Genomic DNA, 13843 nt, shown 5'->3' on the forward strand with positions numbered 1-13843 from the left:
GCACAGAGATAACGAAATTCAAGGTGAGTCGCCGATGGTATAGACACGTTGAGTAGTGAGATATAATTGCTCTAGTACGATATCATGACTCAAACTCTCCAGAAGATCTCATCCAACAAAGCTTTTGAGGGGGAGCTAACAAAGTATGGATTCAAGGTGGGAAATGTCAAACTGACGTCCATGAAAGCTGTCTTCTAACTGTGCGTTGACAGTCTGCCGTCCTTGGAGGTCTTCACGCTCAATTCAACCTATTTCTGCCTGCAGATGCTAGTCACGGAAAGGTCCCACTCCTTGTGTTTCTTGCAGGTTTAACTTGTACAGAAGATAACGGGTGACTAAGTACCTTCAAGTCCAGTTCCGTCAACGTAGTAGTGACCATTTCAAAGTGCTCAGAAAGGTGGGTTCCTCGGGGTAGCCGCTTCACAAAGCATCGCAATTCTTTTTCCGGATACGTCCCCTCGTGGAGCTGGTATCGCTGGAGAGGACGATGACTGGGATTTTGGCACTGGCGCAGGATTTTACCTTGATGCCACGAAACCCGAGTATGCAAAGCATTATAATATGCTTTCCCACATCACAGTCGAATTACCTCAAGTCATTGAAGCTGCTGGTCTACCTATTGTAGGTTCCGTGGTCAGTTAAAAGGGCATTTGCGACTGATTTTTGATCTTTGCAGGATCTCAGTCGACAATCGATCTTCGGGCACAGTATGGGTGGTCATGGCGCTCTTACGCTGTACCTTTCCTCGAAAACAAAACAATATCGATCGGCCTCGGCCTTTGCTCCTATATCCAACCCCTCGAAATGCCCTTGGGGTGAAAAGGCATTTGCAGGTTATCTCAGTGGAGGGGTTGCGGAGGGCATCAAACAACATGACGCTACTGCACTTATTTCAAAGTTTCAGGATTCCGTTCACATTCTCATTGACTATGTTGGTGCTTCTTGAAACTGCCTTTGCTTAATGATCCAACTACGATTAGGGATCTGGAGACAATTTCTACAAACAGGGTCAACTACTCCCGGAGAGTTTTCTTGAGGCCGCTCGAGATGCTGGGTATGACGAGGTCCAAGTGCGCGTGAGACGTCACGAAGGGTATGATCACAGCTACTTCTTCGTGCGTCAGTTTTCTCTTCAACTTGGATCCCATTTGCCTAAAAACCTCACAGATATCAACCTTTGCTTCGGACCACGTTCACTGTCAGTATACCCCTTTCTCTGTGTCACTGGTAGTCGCGCTTAATTTTATTACAAGTCCACGCAAACTTTTTAAAACATAACAACAAGATGTAAGAAAAACTTGTATTTCAGAAGGATCTTCCGCGTAGCAGGCCAATTTTTAAAATAAAATATTCATTTAACGATACTCACTGGAGACCTCGATTCGCGTGCGATACAATGCGTCCAAATCCTCAATTTCGGAATCAATCCACCTGCTTTCCAGAGCATCGCGAACAGTTGCACGTTGTAGAGGGTTGTGAACCAAGAGAGATTTGACGAGGGCTTTCGCTAGGTTCAAAAAAGGATTATTTGTCAGGGAACGAGTTTCTTGTAAAATCTCAAGTCAGAAGCTCTAATTCTCACTGACCATCGGGTAGATCGTGCCATGGTAAGTGGCGGAACTCTACCTCGCCATCAACGATACGTTCCTTGACTTTTGAGTCGGTATGGCTTCCATTACCATCGGAGAATTGGGAATAATTCTGGATTCCGTCGGAAGCCGCAGCGTAGCTCAGCCAATTCGAAGACTGTGTTGTGACGGGTTCGACGTCGAAGGGATGTGAACCACTGGCAGATTGAAAAGAGGGCATGGTCCGATATTACCGACTTCGCTTAGAAGAACGGTCGACGTACGACAACATGATATAAAGAACCACTCCGACACTCCAGCAATCAGATGGTAATCTGAACAAAAAAAAATCAATAAAAAGAAAAGTGATTTTTTGCCCAGTTCCGACCCTGTGTAACTGAGATGTTTGTTGTCTAAGGCCAGAATGCCTTCAGGGGGTAAATAAGATACAGTGCCACAGACGTTGAATGTCTCCTGATACGAGTTTGGACGTGCTAGTCCGAAATCTGCGATTAGCACACGGGGATATGGTCCTGGAGAGAACAGCAAGATATTTTCGGGCTGCGGGTTAGGTCAATAAACAGGTGTAATTCTTGTGTGTTACTCATGACCACCTTGAGATCTAATTTTATGCAACATGCTTATTAGATGTCATGTCGGAAGCGACAGGTCTGTCACTCACCGCGATGAGACACTAATTTATCATGCAGATACTTCAAGCCTTGCAATAGTTGATACATGATGTACTTCCCCTCCGCTTCACAAAGTCGATTATCACTAGCACTGGCGCTGGTGATGTACGTAAATAGGTCGCCACCCGTACAGAGTTGAAGAAAAATATGACTGAACGTCACGATTGATCTCAGAATAAGATGTGCGTTTCTGCCAAACGACAGAGCACTTACATAAATTTTTGGTTCTCTTCTGTATCGTATATTTCGTTGATGTTTGGCTGATGGATTTGTTAGAGAGATCGTGGAACCGGAAGAAAAATCCTGTGACGTGCATGCTTGAAGGTCATCAACAGTCTGACTTCTTTCATAACCTGCACGACTTCGTGATCACGCTTGGTCCTGATGCTTTTGCAAGCCACCTGCCGATGCCTGATTGGATCTATTGCTAGATGAACTGTGGCGAAGGATCCAGTTCCAAGGCATTGCGAGGTCACAATGTAATCGCCAATGCGCTGTGTTGTAGAGAAGTTGAGCCTAGCTTTATGAGAGCAAATATCTTGCCAATCACTTTTTGAGCAGGTTGTAACGGCGGGGAGGGCTCGAATAGCGTCAATTTCTCGACAGGCCCCCTCCAAGTGTGTATGCACGTAAAAGCTGGGCAGCTTCTGTCAGCATTGTGATTCTCTGAAGAGAACGGGATAAACCAAGTGAGTTTGGCAACCGTAAAACATCACCATCCATCAGAATAAATGCGGCTTTATGAATGTGCTGATTGTTGAGAGTAATGCCATTTCGAGAAAAATCCTGATGTAGATACCGTCAAAATCAGGAGGCGCGATCCCTGAAATATATACCTGACAGGAGACAATGACCCCACCACTCGGAGAACGGACACTAGTTTGATGATCAAGCGAGCATGTCGATCAAGTTTCGGCTCGGACGTTGGAAAACCTTACGCATATACTTTGCAATGAAGACCAGAAACAAGGGCGTCATTCACGACGTATGAGCTAAACAGTCAAAGACCATAGAGTTCATTCCCACTGAGCCGCAGATGATAGCGAAAAGCCCCACCAGAGATCCGGGTTCCGTCCAATAGTTGCTGGTTTATTGAGTGTCAACACCACAGCTGCGCAATCCATGATAGGTCAGACAAGAAGAACAATGACTTTTATGTCAAGAGCCAGCGATGTGACTGTACCTTCTTTCCGTCCTCCACGCATAGCGACCAGTTTCGCGCATATATCCGAATCGCGAGCTGGAGGAGGGGCCCAGCCCGGGACAGACGGTTTTGAAAAGTTGCACGTCGTTAGGATAGGTCGTGCCGGCATTTGGAGAGCTAATAAATTCGTATTTCGCTATGTCAGTAGAGGTTATAATTTAGAGGTAGAGTATAATAATAGAACATTCCACCTTGCAATTGCTCAGTGCCAAGGCACATAATGATCAAACATGCATAAACATTCAGGTCGGTAAGAAAAGAAATAAAATCTAAAGAATTCCTTGAGATATTCTCAACGCTACATCATATTGAAATTTTTAGCAAGAAGGTAACCTGTGCTCTCCCAGACTCGGAGGTTTGGCCGCTTGAAGTAGGGGCTCCGAGAATTTATAATCTACCCGGCTGGCCTGGACTTCCCTTTTTCTGGTCCATGAACTGTTAAAGTTTTAAGTTGAACGAGGTGTAGACTGTACTCATGACTATCTACAGGCGCAGGTAAATGCAAAACCCTAGACGCCTCTGTGTCCCAGTCTGCCTCAAAGGTGCGGTTAGCGTGATCAGCATCTTCGAAGCTGGAGTACACGTGTAATCGTCACAGCACTCTTGAAGCAACTTCGAGTGCGTATTTGGCATGCGGACAAGATGAGTTTTGCGGAAAATTTGGTCTTATTTGTAGGTTTCCAATCATGACCTCGACTAATCGTAACCTTTGCCGCTCCGTTGCTTCACCCTTTTCATCTTTCTGTGATGTTTTTTCCCAGAGTCTGCATGCTGCGACAAAGACCTGAGTCGAGACTGCCTTATTTCCAAAGGTGTGCCGTCGTCGGCGGTCGCGGTTTGATGGGGATAGAATGTAGGCCGGGAGAACTGCTTCCCATTGGCTTGTGACCCTTGTATGAAGGGACGGGCGGAAAGAGTATCTTCCTCAAAAAAGTCAACATCGACGGCCTGGGATTTTGTTCCCCGGCTAAAAAACGCTATGGGCGTACTGTCGTTTGGAGGTTGGACGTTGGAAGGAATAAAAGTGTCGGAATCTTTTCCAACACGAGTGGCGGGAGCCGTCTTCTTTCCCACCACCCGTAACATAGCATGTCGATGACTTTGTTCGTTGAATAACTTCTCCGAAATATTTGGAGGTGGATGGCAAAAGAGAAGTTTTCCGTTCACATAATCCTTTAATATGTATCTTGCGGCACGTGCCTCGTCCGGATTGCCTTGTCCTGATCGCATATAACCTCTCGCGACTGTTTTCATTATGTTAGGTCAGATAATCAAACAATGGCGTTCTACTCACTAGCATAGGCAATGAGAAAATTTCCCGCTGATATTGTGTCATCACCTCCGTCTTCTATCCTGTGAGTTTTGATATTCAATCCATATGTTGCTTCGAGAATCTCTCTGGGTAAGCGTTTGACCACCAGGGAGATTGGACCTGTATATTCCCTCATTTGATCGATGGGCAAAACTCCGTCGCAAACAAGGTCTGCCTTTGTCGTGGCAAATTGAGGAAAGACGAGACCAGGACAATCACATAGAATGATATTGTCGGAAAGATGGATGGTTTGAAAATGTTTTGTTTTGCCCGGCGTCGATGACACGCTAACTTTCTTTTCGCCAAGAAGGGAATTAATGGTACTGGACTTTCCGACGTTGGGATAGCCAACAAGTCCAATGACAATCTTTGAGGGTGGTTGTCCCGAAGCATCTGTAAACTCTACAAGGCGATCAACGAGCGGCATCAACGTACAATGAACAATCAAACCTGAAAGATCAGGAGCCAGCTTCACAAACAAATCCTCTAATTCAACAACAGATAGAATCTTAACTCGAGAGTCCTGACTATTGGTTGGAGCTTCCTCAGCAGAAAAGTACCCTTCTTCGTCAGAACTTCGATCACTTGAATCCTCGTTACCGTCGGCGTCGGCTTCGTCCATTTCGTTGTTTGAGTCGGTGGGATCCTCATGTTCTTGCATCGCCCTAGATTGTTTATTGTTATGGTGTTCCTCGAAATCACGCCTTGCCTGCTGGATTGCAACAGCATTTGCGGCTGAATAGAATGCGCATTGTACTCCTCGTTTATCAAAGAAATCCGCCCAATGAGACCTGCCAATTTTAACACTGCGTGGTGGGGTGTAAGCATCTGACACACCTTTGTTGGGAGTTGAGCAGATCCGCTTTATTAATGAGCAGCATACTTTTCCTTTTTCCCGCTCCTATACCGGCTTCTCCCTCAGGTCCTTCAACGTCTTGAATGTACTCCTCCAAATCTTCGCAACGAAACTTAAGGGGATTCCGTGCGTCGACAATCTGAACGACAAGGTGGGAACGTTCCAGCACACGCCAGAGTTGTCTCCACACCTCAATATTCCGCTCGAATGGTGTGAGCAAAAAATTCTCTTGCTCTTGAAGCCTATTAGCGTGAGTACACAAGGCAGCTGCGTCGATTGTAGGCTTACTCAGCGAGTCCTCTGCGCCAATCCAAAAAAGCATCTTTCTCCCGGCGGTCTAGGTCGATACTCGTCATCGACTTATTCCATAAAGGTCTTCGAGGAACTCGAAGCCTCTTCTTGTTCTCTTCGTGTTTCCTTAACACCTTTTCCTCTTCTTCATCGGTAAGAATGTGGGGATTGTGAGATGATCCCGTCGATTGTTGTATGACTTTTATATTTCTTCTCTCTGGGTTAAACGTTCTTAGCATAATCACAAAGCTAAAGTGAGTGTACCAACCCGCCGTAAATTCGGTCCCAGCCAGCTGAGCAGTGTTCAGAAACTCGTCGAGATCTTTTTCTTGGGTGACGGACTTCAAGCGTGAGCTGGAATCAAGATCAACTTGGTACTTAGACAAAAAACATAGTCAGTATACTCTTTGTGATATCAACAGCACCACTCACTAATCCTGGTTCTTTCACCCTTCTCGCGTCTTTCACTTTCCTGTTGATAATCGCCCGACCAAGGCCACTGGGATTCGGATCTTTGGGTTTTGGTGGCTAAAGCCAGAGTCAGATCCTAAGTCAGATCCTAGGAACATTGCACACCATTTGTCGATCAAGCAGGACGGTGGGCTGGGTGCAAAGATACAAAATTCTTATCTTTATTTGGCCATGGGCCCTTGATCCTAATACTTAGGACTGATACTTAGCCACCCAGGTATCCCGAACCCCATCATGTCCTCTCCAACACAAATTTTCTCTATTTACAGGACTTACTCAAGGCAGGTTAGGCGGCTTCCACATCTTTTTCTTCGGTATGCGTTGTCCTTCTGGGCACTTATTTAAACAAAAATAACTTGGGTATGACAGTCAGTTTTTCTCAATCAAACTTAAGGACGATATCCGGAATATTATCAGCTCATCTGACTCGGACCGGCGTTTGTCTATGTTGAAGCGTATTTCAAAAGTTTGTAAAACATCATGTTTTCAAAGCCTCATTGCTGAGTGTTCACAGGACCTAAAGAAGCTAGAGGCTGCCAACAATGGACAAGTGAAGGCTTTCAACCACATACTAGATATTGCATACGGTAGGAAAGGGAAACTTAGGTGGGAAATAATGAAGGTATTGAAGGCCTTGCTTATATGAAATTGGCTCACGCAACGACAGCCCTTGCTAACCGACCCAGCTGTTGCCTTTCCACCAAAAGTTATCCCAGCCGTCGAAAAGTCTCGTCCTCCGGTCTACTCTCCGGAGCTGAAAGCTCTCTTAACAAGTGCCAAGTCAAGAAAAACTCGACCTTTGGCTTTGCGAACTCTGACTAGGCCTCCTAAACTTCCTGCTGAAGCTGATGTCAAGTCAGATGAGGCTCGCCTGTTTGGACCTTTCAGCAAAAGGCGAGAAGTCAACATTCGATGGCGCTATTTCACCGAAGAATGGAAAAAAGTTCGACCTCCGACTCAAACCCTTGTTAGGGAGATATCTTCTGGACAAACGAGAGACATTGTTGACAGCGAGACAATCCATGGTCTTGGCATTCGTTCAGTTGGCTTTCAAGGTCAAGGGGTGTATGAGGATGCTGAAAGGCTGGTAGGGGCTTCAACCACACCTCCTCTTCCTCGCAAAGGACGCCACATAGGCAGAGATGGCGACCTCTTGAATAGAGCGGCGGACCCAGGAAGGCACAAATCCCGATGGGTACGGCGCCGTTATCAAAGCCTTCTTTCCCGTTTACCACTCTTGGTATACACCCGATTCTCTGGGTCTTACTCGGTTGAGTTGTCGCCCTTCGCCTCTTTACCGCATCCAGGCCCTCAGCGCTATCCTGATGCTAATTCTGTGGATTTAGCCTGGCACAGTCTCGAATCTCTTGCACAGACCAAGAAGTTGCCAACGTCATGATCAGAAACGCCTATTAAGGATTCGAGTCATGGATCTCTAGTCCATGTAGGTCTATCATATACAAGCTATATTTACGATCAGTAGCGTTTGCTGTTCCCGCCTCACCTTCCGAAGGGTCAACGCCGCATTGGAAGTTAAGCATTGTTTGATATTCGTCAAAACTGAACGACTGCCTCTGTCGAATGCCATCCAACATTTCCTGTGAGAGTAGATTGTTGGTAAAAATGAGCGTTGGGCACCTGCAGAAATCATACCTGCGGAGTGAGGAAGAAAAGTTCATAGTATCGCCGAGCACGCTCGAATTCCGTGTGCTGTTGATCGTTAGTTAGGGTTTTTATGCTCTGTTGCAACGCGAGCATATTTCTGATAATTTTTCTGATGCCGAATGCGTTGGGGAGTTTGAGATGGTGAGCATTGGAGATGAGCGTGTGCTCCATTAGATGTCCCAGCCCCGCGAAGACAAATCTAAATTCGTTGATCAACAAATAATCGGGGATGAATGGGTGATAGAGAGAAACAGACTGTCGCTCGTTCATGGGAAGACTCGCTGATGTGAATTCGTCGCACTGTACAAGTTCCGAGTTGAGATCCACGATGTGTGAATCTGGTTCGGTCGCTTCAAAATGAGAACTGTAGCTTCCCTGGCAAAAGCAAAAAGAGGGTATAAGAGTTCTGACGACACCAAACTAAAGATACTGACATGACGCATGGCCGCATCTAGATGATAGATGGTTCGACATCGAAGATCAACGCGAATAGTGTTCAAGATAAGGCCAGAAAGTTGTTCGTAGGTCTCTAAAAGAGCTTGAAATCGGCTACTAACGTAAACTCATTGAAATATAATTTTGAAGTGAGCGCACTCACAGGGCCATCTCTCGAGAAAGAGGAAGTTGCAGAGTGTCTGATGCAGATAACGCGGATATATAGGGTGTTGTTGGTGTAAATCCTGTAGATGGTTCGACAGCAGAAGGCGACGTAGGAACTATCATATCTTCAGGTGTTGCCTTCAAAGCTATTAGTTTCGAGGAGAACCAGGACTATCAACAGGGTTAAAGTTGAAATGTCAAAAACGTCGCGCAAACACCAACCACACTGCGGTATAAACTGGCAAGGGCGGCTAGATTCCGGATAGATGGCACAAGGTCTTCCTTCACCAAAGTTTTTCGACCCATGAGTCCAAACTCGATATGAGTTTCTTGGCGGCAGAGCTGATGTTGCTTATCCACCTCCGACACCTTGGTAATCCTTCAGCCTTTATCAAGTACAGAACTGAGTCAACGCACGTCTGTTGTCATTAATTCTGATAGGCAAGGGTGTAGTTCAGAACTCTGGGCCCATTGGGCGGCGAGTGATATCCGGCGTTCCACGCCAATTTCAGGCTCTCCGGTCGTCAAAGCTTGGAATCTGTCACTACACCGCTGATAGAATTGGATAACAACGCCCAGAATAAGTCGTGAGTAGTTTTCCCGGTGAAATGGGCTTGTACGAAGCATTGCGCATAGTGAATTTACGAGTGCCATCAGGTGTGTGCTGGCCTAAACGTCGATGAGCGGCTTTAACCTGGGAATTGAAATGAAAAGTCTCGCCTTCACAAGGGGCTCGTAGCAAAGGCGCAATGACAGTGGATCCGTTTGGAAAGCCTCCGGACCTGTGGCACAGATAGGAACGATGAGGGATGATGAAACATGAGAGAAATTAGTGAATATACCTGTGACGGCGTCGTGGAAGAGGTCTAATACTTTTTCTTCCAATTGCGGCAAGTAAACTTTCAAGACAAATTCATCGAGAACTGTACTTGAAGCTCGAGCTGATTCTAATACAGAAGGAAGCGATTCAGAAACTTGTTGAAGAAAGCTCAACGTGGGCTGGAATAAAACGGTGACGTGGAATGCATCTGGACGGATCAAGAGTCGATGATGTTGGTCTGAGCCCAGCAAATGATCGTCTGTGAGATTTGTTACGATGGTTTGTGCGTTATCTCCGACGCCGCTGGGAGCGAGTCCGGGCATTGTACCCTTGAGCACTTGGATCAATCCGTCCTCATGTGGCTTGAGTACTTTGTTGGTAACTTTGTTATCAGTGTCGGAAAACCGGAAGACGGGCTGCACAAGAAATTTCATGTCAGTCCTATAACTTCATAAGAGGAAACATACTTTAATCTTGTCCCGAGAAAACCTGCCCTCTCGAAGGATCTCGTTAATCGATGAGATTGGGTTTCGGCTCAACGCTGATCCTCGTTGTTCATCAGTAAGATAGTCGTTGATGAGCCTTCGAACCTGAACCACTGGTCAGTCCATGTTCCTTTTCTACTTTTCAGCTTACCTCGGCCTCAACAGGAGTCCAAATCTCTGACAAAGGGAATAACACTGTGGGCTTTGTACCAGATGAGTCTCGATAATCACGCCTCTTTTGGTTCACCGTAAATGAGGACAATGAAAGGTCAAGAGTGGAAGACGCACAGATCCTATCCGATTCGCAACCTCAGACAACACTCTTAATCCCTGAGCTACAGCATCCAATTTCGAATAAAGAGTCCAGAATAAGTCGCGCAATATCTCGTGATCACCTCTTTTAGAAGACGACTCCAATGCAGAGAGCCTGAGAGTTGACGCGTCCAGAAGGGGCATTTTAACGCCAGCTGTCATGCCAGTCACTGCGTCGCGAGAAGTAAAAACATAAATTCCTTCCGATCTATCGAGGGCACCTTCATTCAGAGAAGATATGGTTCGTTTCTTTCCATACTCAGCCCTATCCTCTACCTCGCCAAGAGTTGTCTCGACGAGACTGAAAATTTCGCCTGGTAATCTCTGGGAAACGTTGTCCAACGCAGCAGCCAATTTTCCGAGTACAGCCAGTGATTCGAGAAGAGTCTCCATGTAGGCAAATGAGTCACTTTCGGGGTTCAGATTCGCAGGCGAGTGGATAAGGGAGGTACCATTAGGAGGGATGGAGGATGTCCCACTATCACTATGATATCCGGGATTGCTCATGTCAAGGGGTGGATCATTAGGCCGAAGTGCGAGATTGTTGAGAAATCGGGTCAAACGAGTTTGATGAAAGGAAGGGGACGTAGGTGACATGTGGTTTCCAGTTTGCCCTGTGGGTTCCACATCACGCTCAACTTCGCCTCTGGGGACTATACGGATTACTCAGGCGACTGCGCGAAGATAAAAGGCTTAGCTGATACACACAATTTTGCTGGTTTGGGGTGTACGCAGACCACCGAGCGTCACACCAAAATGACTTCAGGTACAGGTGACTTTGAAGTTCGTCAGTAAGGATCTCACGCAGCGCCTAGGGAAATATGACATGAAGTTCAGTTCTTTTGCTAGATTATACACGCACCGTTTCTTGGCCATTAAGATAACTCCTCAAATCAGATATTGCGCCAACTTCTAGCATATCTGGCTTATTAATTATTTTCAGACTTTTGACAAGCAACACAGATGCCTGTAATAGCCGTTTTTCCGACATTAACGTTTCAAGAAGGTCAGGGACCCTTTTCAAGTGCTCGCTAGAGGGAAGGTCAGTAGGATGTTTCAAGGCAGGTTTAGCGTCACACATTTGATCTAGAACTCGAAGCATCTCTTCGAGAGTTTGTGTTCGGTTCCAAAGTTGAACAAGGTCGGCACGTTTGCTTGCAAGAGCGTCCTTGGCCTCAGTAAGCGATGTTCGCGTGCTCGAGATATGTCCCTGGGATTCTGTGAGGTGATTCAAGAGAGAGGCATGATGTGGCAGGGAAGCTGCGAATGCCTGATAATGCTCTGTACAGAGAGAGATCTACGAATCAGTCATTACAGGAGCGCTGCAAGTGAAGAGACACACTATCGACAGAGCCTCTAAGGGCTTTCGAGAGCATATTCTTTGTATTCCGAAAGGATTCCATATTCTTGCCATGTGAAGAGCTGTCGAGAAGTTGTAAAGCCAATTCCACATTATTGAACTGATGTTAGATTATTACTTCGTGCTGCGTCTACGAAGATTAAGATAGCTCACGTCTGGGTCGATGACGAATTCCCAGCCATCCTTGACTTGATCAAGAACCGCTATAGATGAAAAGGCTTACTCCACGATGCAGACGACGCGTAACTAGCAGACTCACCGTCGATCTCGCCTGCCTTTCCCCCCCTTTTCGACCGAATTCCCGGAACTTTCTCTCGTATTCGCTGCTGTCTCAGCTTTTCCGCCTCCATTTCCGCCTCTCTTTCTCTTTGATAATCAACATCTTCTGCATTGAGTGTTTGACGCCTTCTGGTTCCAGCCGACTGGAAGGCCGATAGGGCAGAAACTAAAGAGGTTGGAGTTGTGTGATCGCCATCGTCTGATGTTGGACTCTGCTGAGGTTGATTAGTTCTCAAATGCAGAGGAACATTTGAAGTTCGATAGGAGCCGGAAAGCTCTGAACGGGTGGTGCTAATGCTGTCCCTGTAGAGATCTTGAGATGAAATAGAAGCGCGTTCAGAGCCAGAGTACTCTGAAAGGCGTCCTCTTCGTTCAGAGCGCTGCGGGCGAGAAGGACCGATGGGAGCGGTGTTGGGCGGTGCGTGAAGCGGAGAACCTGATGCGAAAGCAGAGTTGCTGGGCGTTGTAGGACGCGATGGGGGTCGTGATATTTGTAGGGGACGCGTTGGTATGCCTGGAGCGGAGAGAGGCTGCGAAGCGTAGGATGATGGTGAAGGATATGAAGCACCGTTGGCGTTGGATGGAGATCGTCGACGGGTAGGAAAGGGAGGCGCACGAGACATTAAGGACGAACTTGAACTTGTACGGTTATTTATGTTGAAGGTTATGTCGAAGGCTATTTATAAACATGACCATCTCCCACCTCCCACCTTTCTTGAGATTGCTCTCTTCCACTACGGCACAACCTCCTCAGCCATTCATTAACTCTGTTTTCCCTCATCATCACCCCCTCGATGTCGCACACACTCTCTGGTGGCCAACCAAACGCCAAGGTCATCCTCCAACTGTCGTCCTTCTCTTCGTACCTGGTATGTTCCGCAACGTGACAGCACAACGGTTGCACCGACTCCTCATCCTTTCCAGGCAATCCGGGTCTTCTTGACTTCTACTTGCCATTTTTGAACGCCTTATACCAAAAGGACACAACAACTACGCTTGCAATTCTTGCTATCGGACATATCGGTCACTCGCCTGTCATTAGCGCCCCTCAGTCAATAGATTCCTGCAGTCTCCCGTCCCAAGTTGAGAGTGTGGCCCGTGCTTTAGATGCCCTCAAGATGGAGTACGGCGGAACAGCCAAATTCGCGCTTGTCGGCCACAGCATTGGTGCATGGATCTCTTTGCAGGTTCTGCCCCCCATTTCTCTGCCGTGGATCTTGTTGACATTTTCAACAGGTATTGAAATCAAGGCAACCTGATGTATCGGCGATTTTCCTCCTTTTCCCGACCATAAGCAATATTGCCAATACTCCAAACGGCAAACGGCTTTCTGTATGTTCCTCGTTTTATCAACGTATGTATGCTGCTAATCATTCAACAGTGGGCTTTCTCACCCACTTCAATATCAATTCTGTCACTTCTGTCGCGCTTTGTCAAATATCTCCCAACGTACATCCTTTGCACAATTTTTCGTGGCTGGCCTCTCTCTCAAGTCCTTGTCCTGCAGCGACTCCTTTATTCCCCGTCGAGTATTGCAGCTGCATTAAGCATGGCCGGTGAAGAGATGATTGCTGTACAAGGCTTAGACCTAATCCTTTTGGAAGAGCACAGGCAGAGACTCTGGTTCTATTATGCGGGACATGATGATTGGGTTGGGCCAGAAAAACACAAATTACTCAGTTCGTTTTACCCAGATGAGCGATCCCAGAGAATTGTCCAAGATAAATTCGAAATCCCACATGCCTTTTGTATCAGTAAGATTTTTTTTCCTTCTTCCCTGCCAAAGACAATTTATATAAAAAAACTTTAGATCATGGAGACCACCTTGCTGAACAATGTCATCAGTGGCTCGCAGCCTCTAGAGCTGAGATGGAGGGATTCATGTCTCAACAGAGCAATGTGTGCATAGTCTGTACTTTTTCAGTTGT

General features: G+C 46.6%; 5 protein-coding genes across 5 annotated transcripts; 3 read left to right on the top strand and 2 right to left on the bottom strand.

Annotated features, from left to right (window-relative positions):
- Positions 1-12: 12 nt before the first annotated feature.
- LACBIDRAFT_170578 (carbohydrate esterase family 1 protein) lies at positions 13-1364 on the top strand. Its single transcript, XM_001873317.1, has 8 exons — positions 13-23; positions 76-156; positions 213-331; positions 387-621; positions 677-931; positions 981-1115; positions 1168-1198; positions 1254-1364. Exons 2-8 carry the CDS (start codon positions 85-87, stop codon positions 1289-1291), a joined length of 885 nt encoding a protein of 294 aa, XP_001873352.1. The 5' UTR covers positions 13-23; positions 76-84; the 3' UTR covers positions 1292-1364.
- A 454-nt stretch (positions 1365-1818) lies between these two features.
- LACBIDRAFT_301031 (uncharacterized protein) lies at positions 1819-3573 on the bottom strand (the record flags this gene model as incomplete). Its single annotated transcript, XM_001873940.1, has 11 exons — positions 1819-1903; positions 1957-2129; positions 2183-2190; positions 2251-2411; positions 2474-2520; positions 2575-2754; positions 2811-2896; positions 2947-3046; positions 3097-3136; positions 3317-3371; positions 3444-3573. 11 exons carry the CDS (start codon positions 3571-3573, stop codon positions 1819-1821), a joined length of 1065 nt encoding a protein of 354 aa, XP_001873975.1.
- Positions 3574-6628: 3055 nt separating this feature from the next.
- On the top strand, positions 6629-7793 carry LACBIDRAFT_301033 (uncharacterized protein; the record flags this gene model as incomplete). The annotated part of the gene is made up of 4 exons (XM_001873318.1): positions 6629-6708; positions 6764-6860; positions 6909-7016; positions 7062-7793. 4 exons carry the CDS (start codon positions 6629-6631, stop codon positions 7791-7793), a joined length of 1017 nt encoding a protein of 338 aa, XP_001873353.1.
- Positions 7794-7806: 13 nt separating this feature from the next.
- Positions 7807-12538, bottom strand: LACBIDRAFT_301034 (exocyst complex component sec8; the record flags this gene model as incomplete). Its single annotated transcript, XM_001873941.1, has 17 exons — positions 7807-7992; positions 8048-8258; positions 8316-8434; positions 8494-8608; positions 8658-8830; positions 8882-9028; positions 9077-9328; positions 9380-9441; positions 9502-9895; positions 9947-10069; positions 10116-10199; positions 10253-10929; positions 10985-11087; positions 11139-11557; positions 11619-11736; positions 11790-11839; positions 11896-12538. 17 exons carry the CDS (start codon positions 12536-12538, stop codon positions 7807-7809), a joined length of 3876 nt encoding a protein of 1291 aa, XP_001873976.1.
- Positions 12539-12709: 171 nt separating this feature from the next.
- Positions 12710-13777, top strand: LACBIDRAFT_320763 (uncharacterized protein; the record flags this gene model as incomplete). Its single annotated transcript, XM_001873319.1, has 5 exons — positions 12710-12784; positions 12806-13102; positions 13152-13247; positions 13297-13669; positions 13761-13777. The coding sequence occupies 5 exons, from the start codon at positions 12710-12712 to the stop codon at positions 13775-13777; spliced, it is 858 nt and encodes a 285-aa protein (XP_001873354.1).
- Between the last annotated feature and the right edge of the window lie 66 nt (positions 13778-13843).

Source organism: Laccaria bicolor, genomic scaffold (assembly GCF_000143565.1).
Source record: "Laccaria bicolor S238N-H82 LACBIscaffold_1 genomic scaffold, whole genome shotgun sequence".
Lineage (NCBI taxonomy): Eukaryota > Fungi > Basidiomycota > Agaricomycetes > Agaricales > Hydnangiaceae > Laccaria > Laccaria bicolor.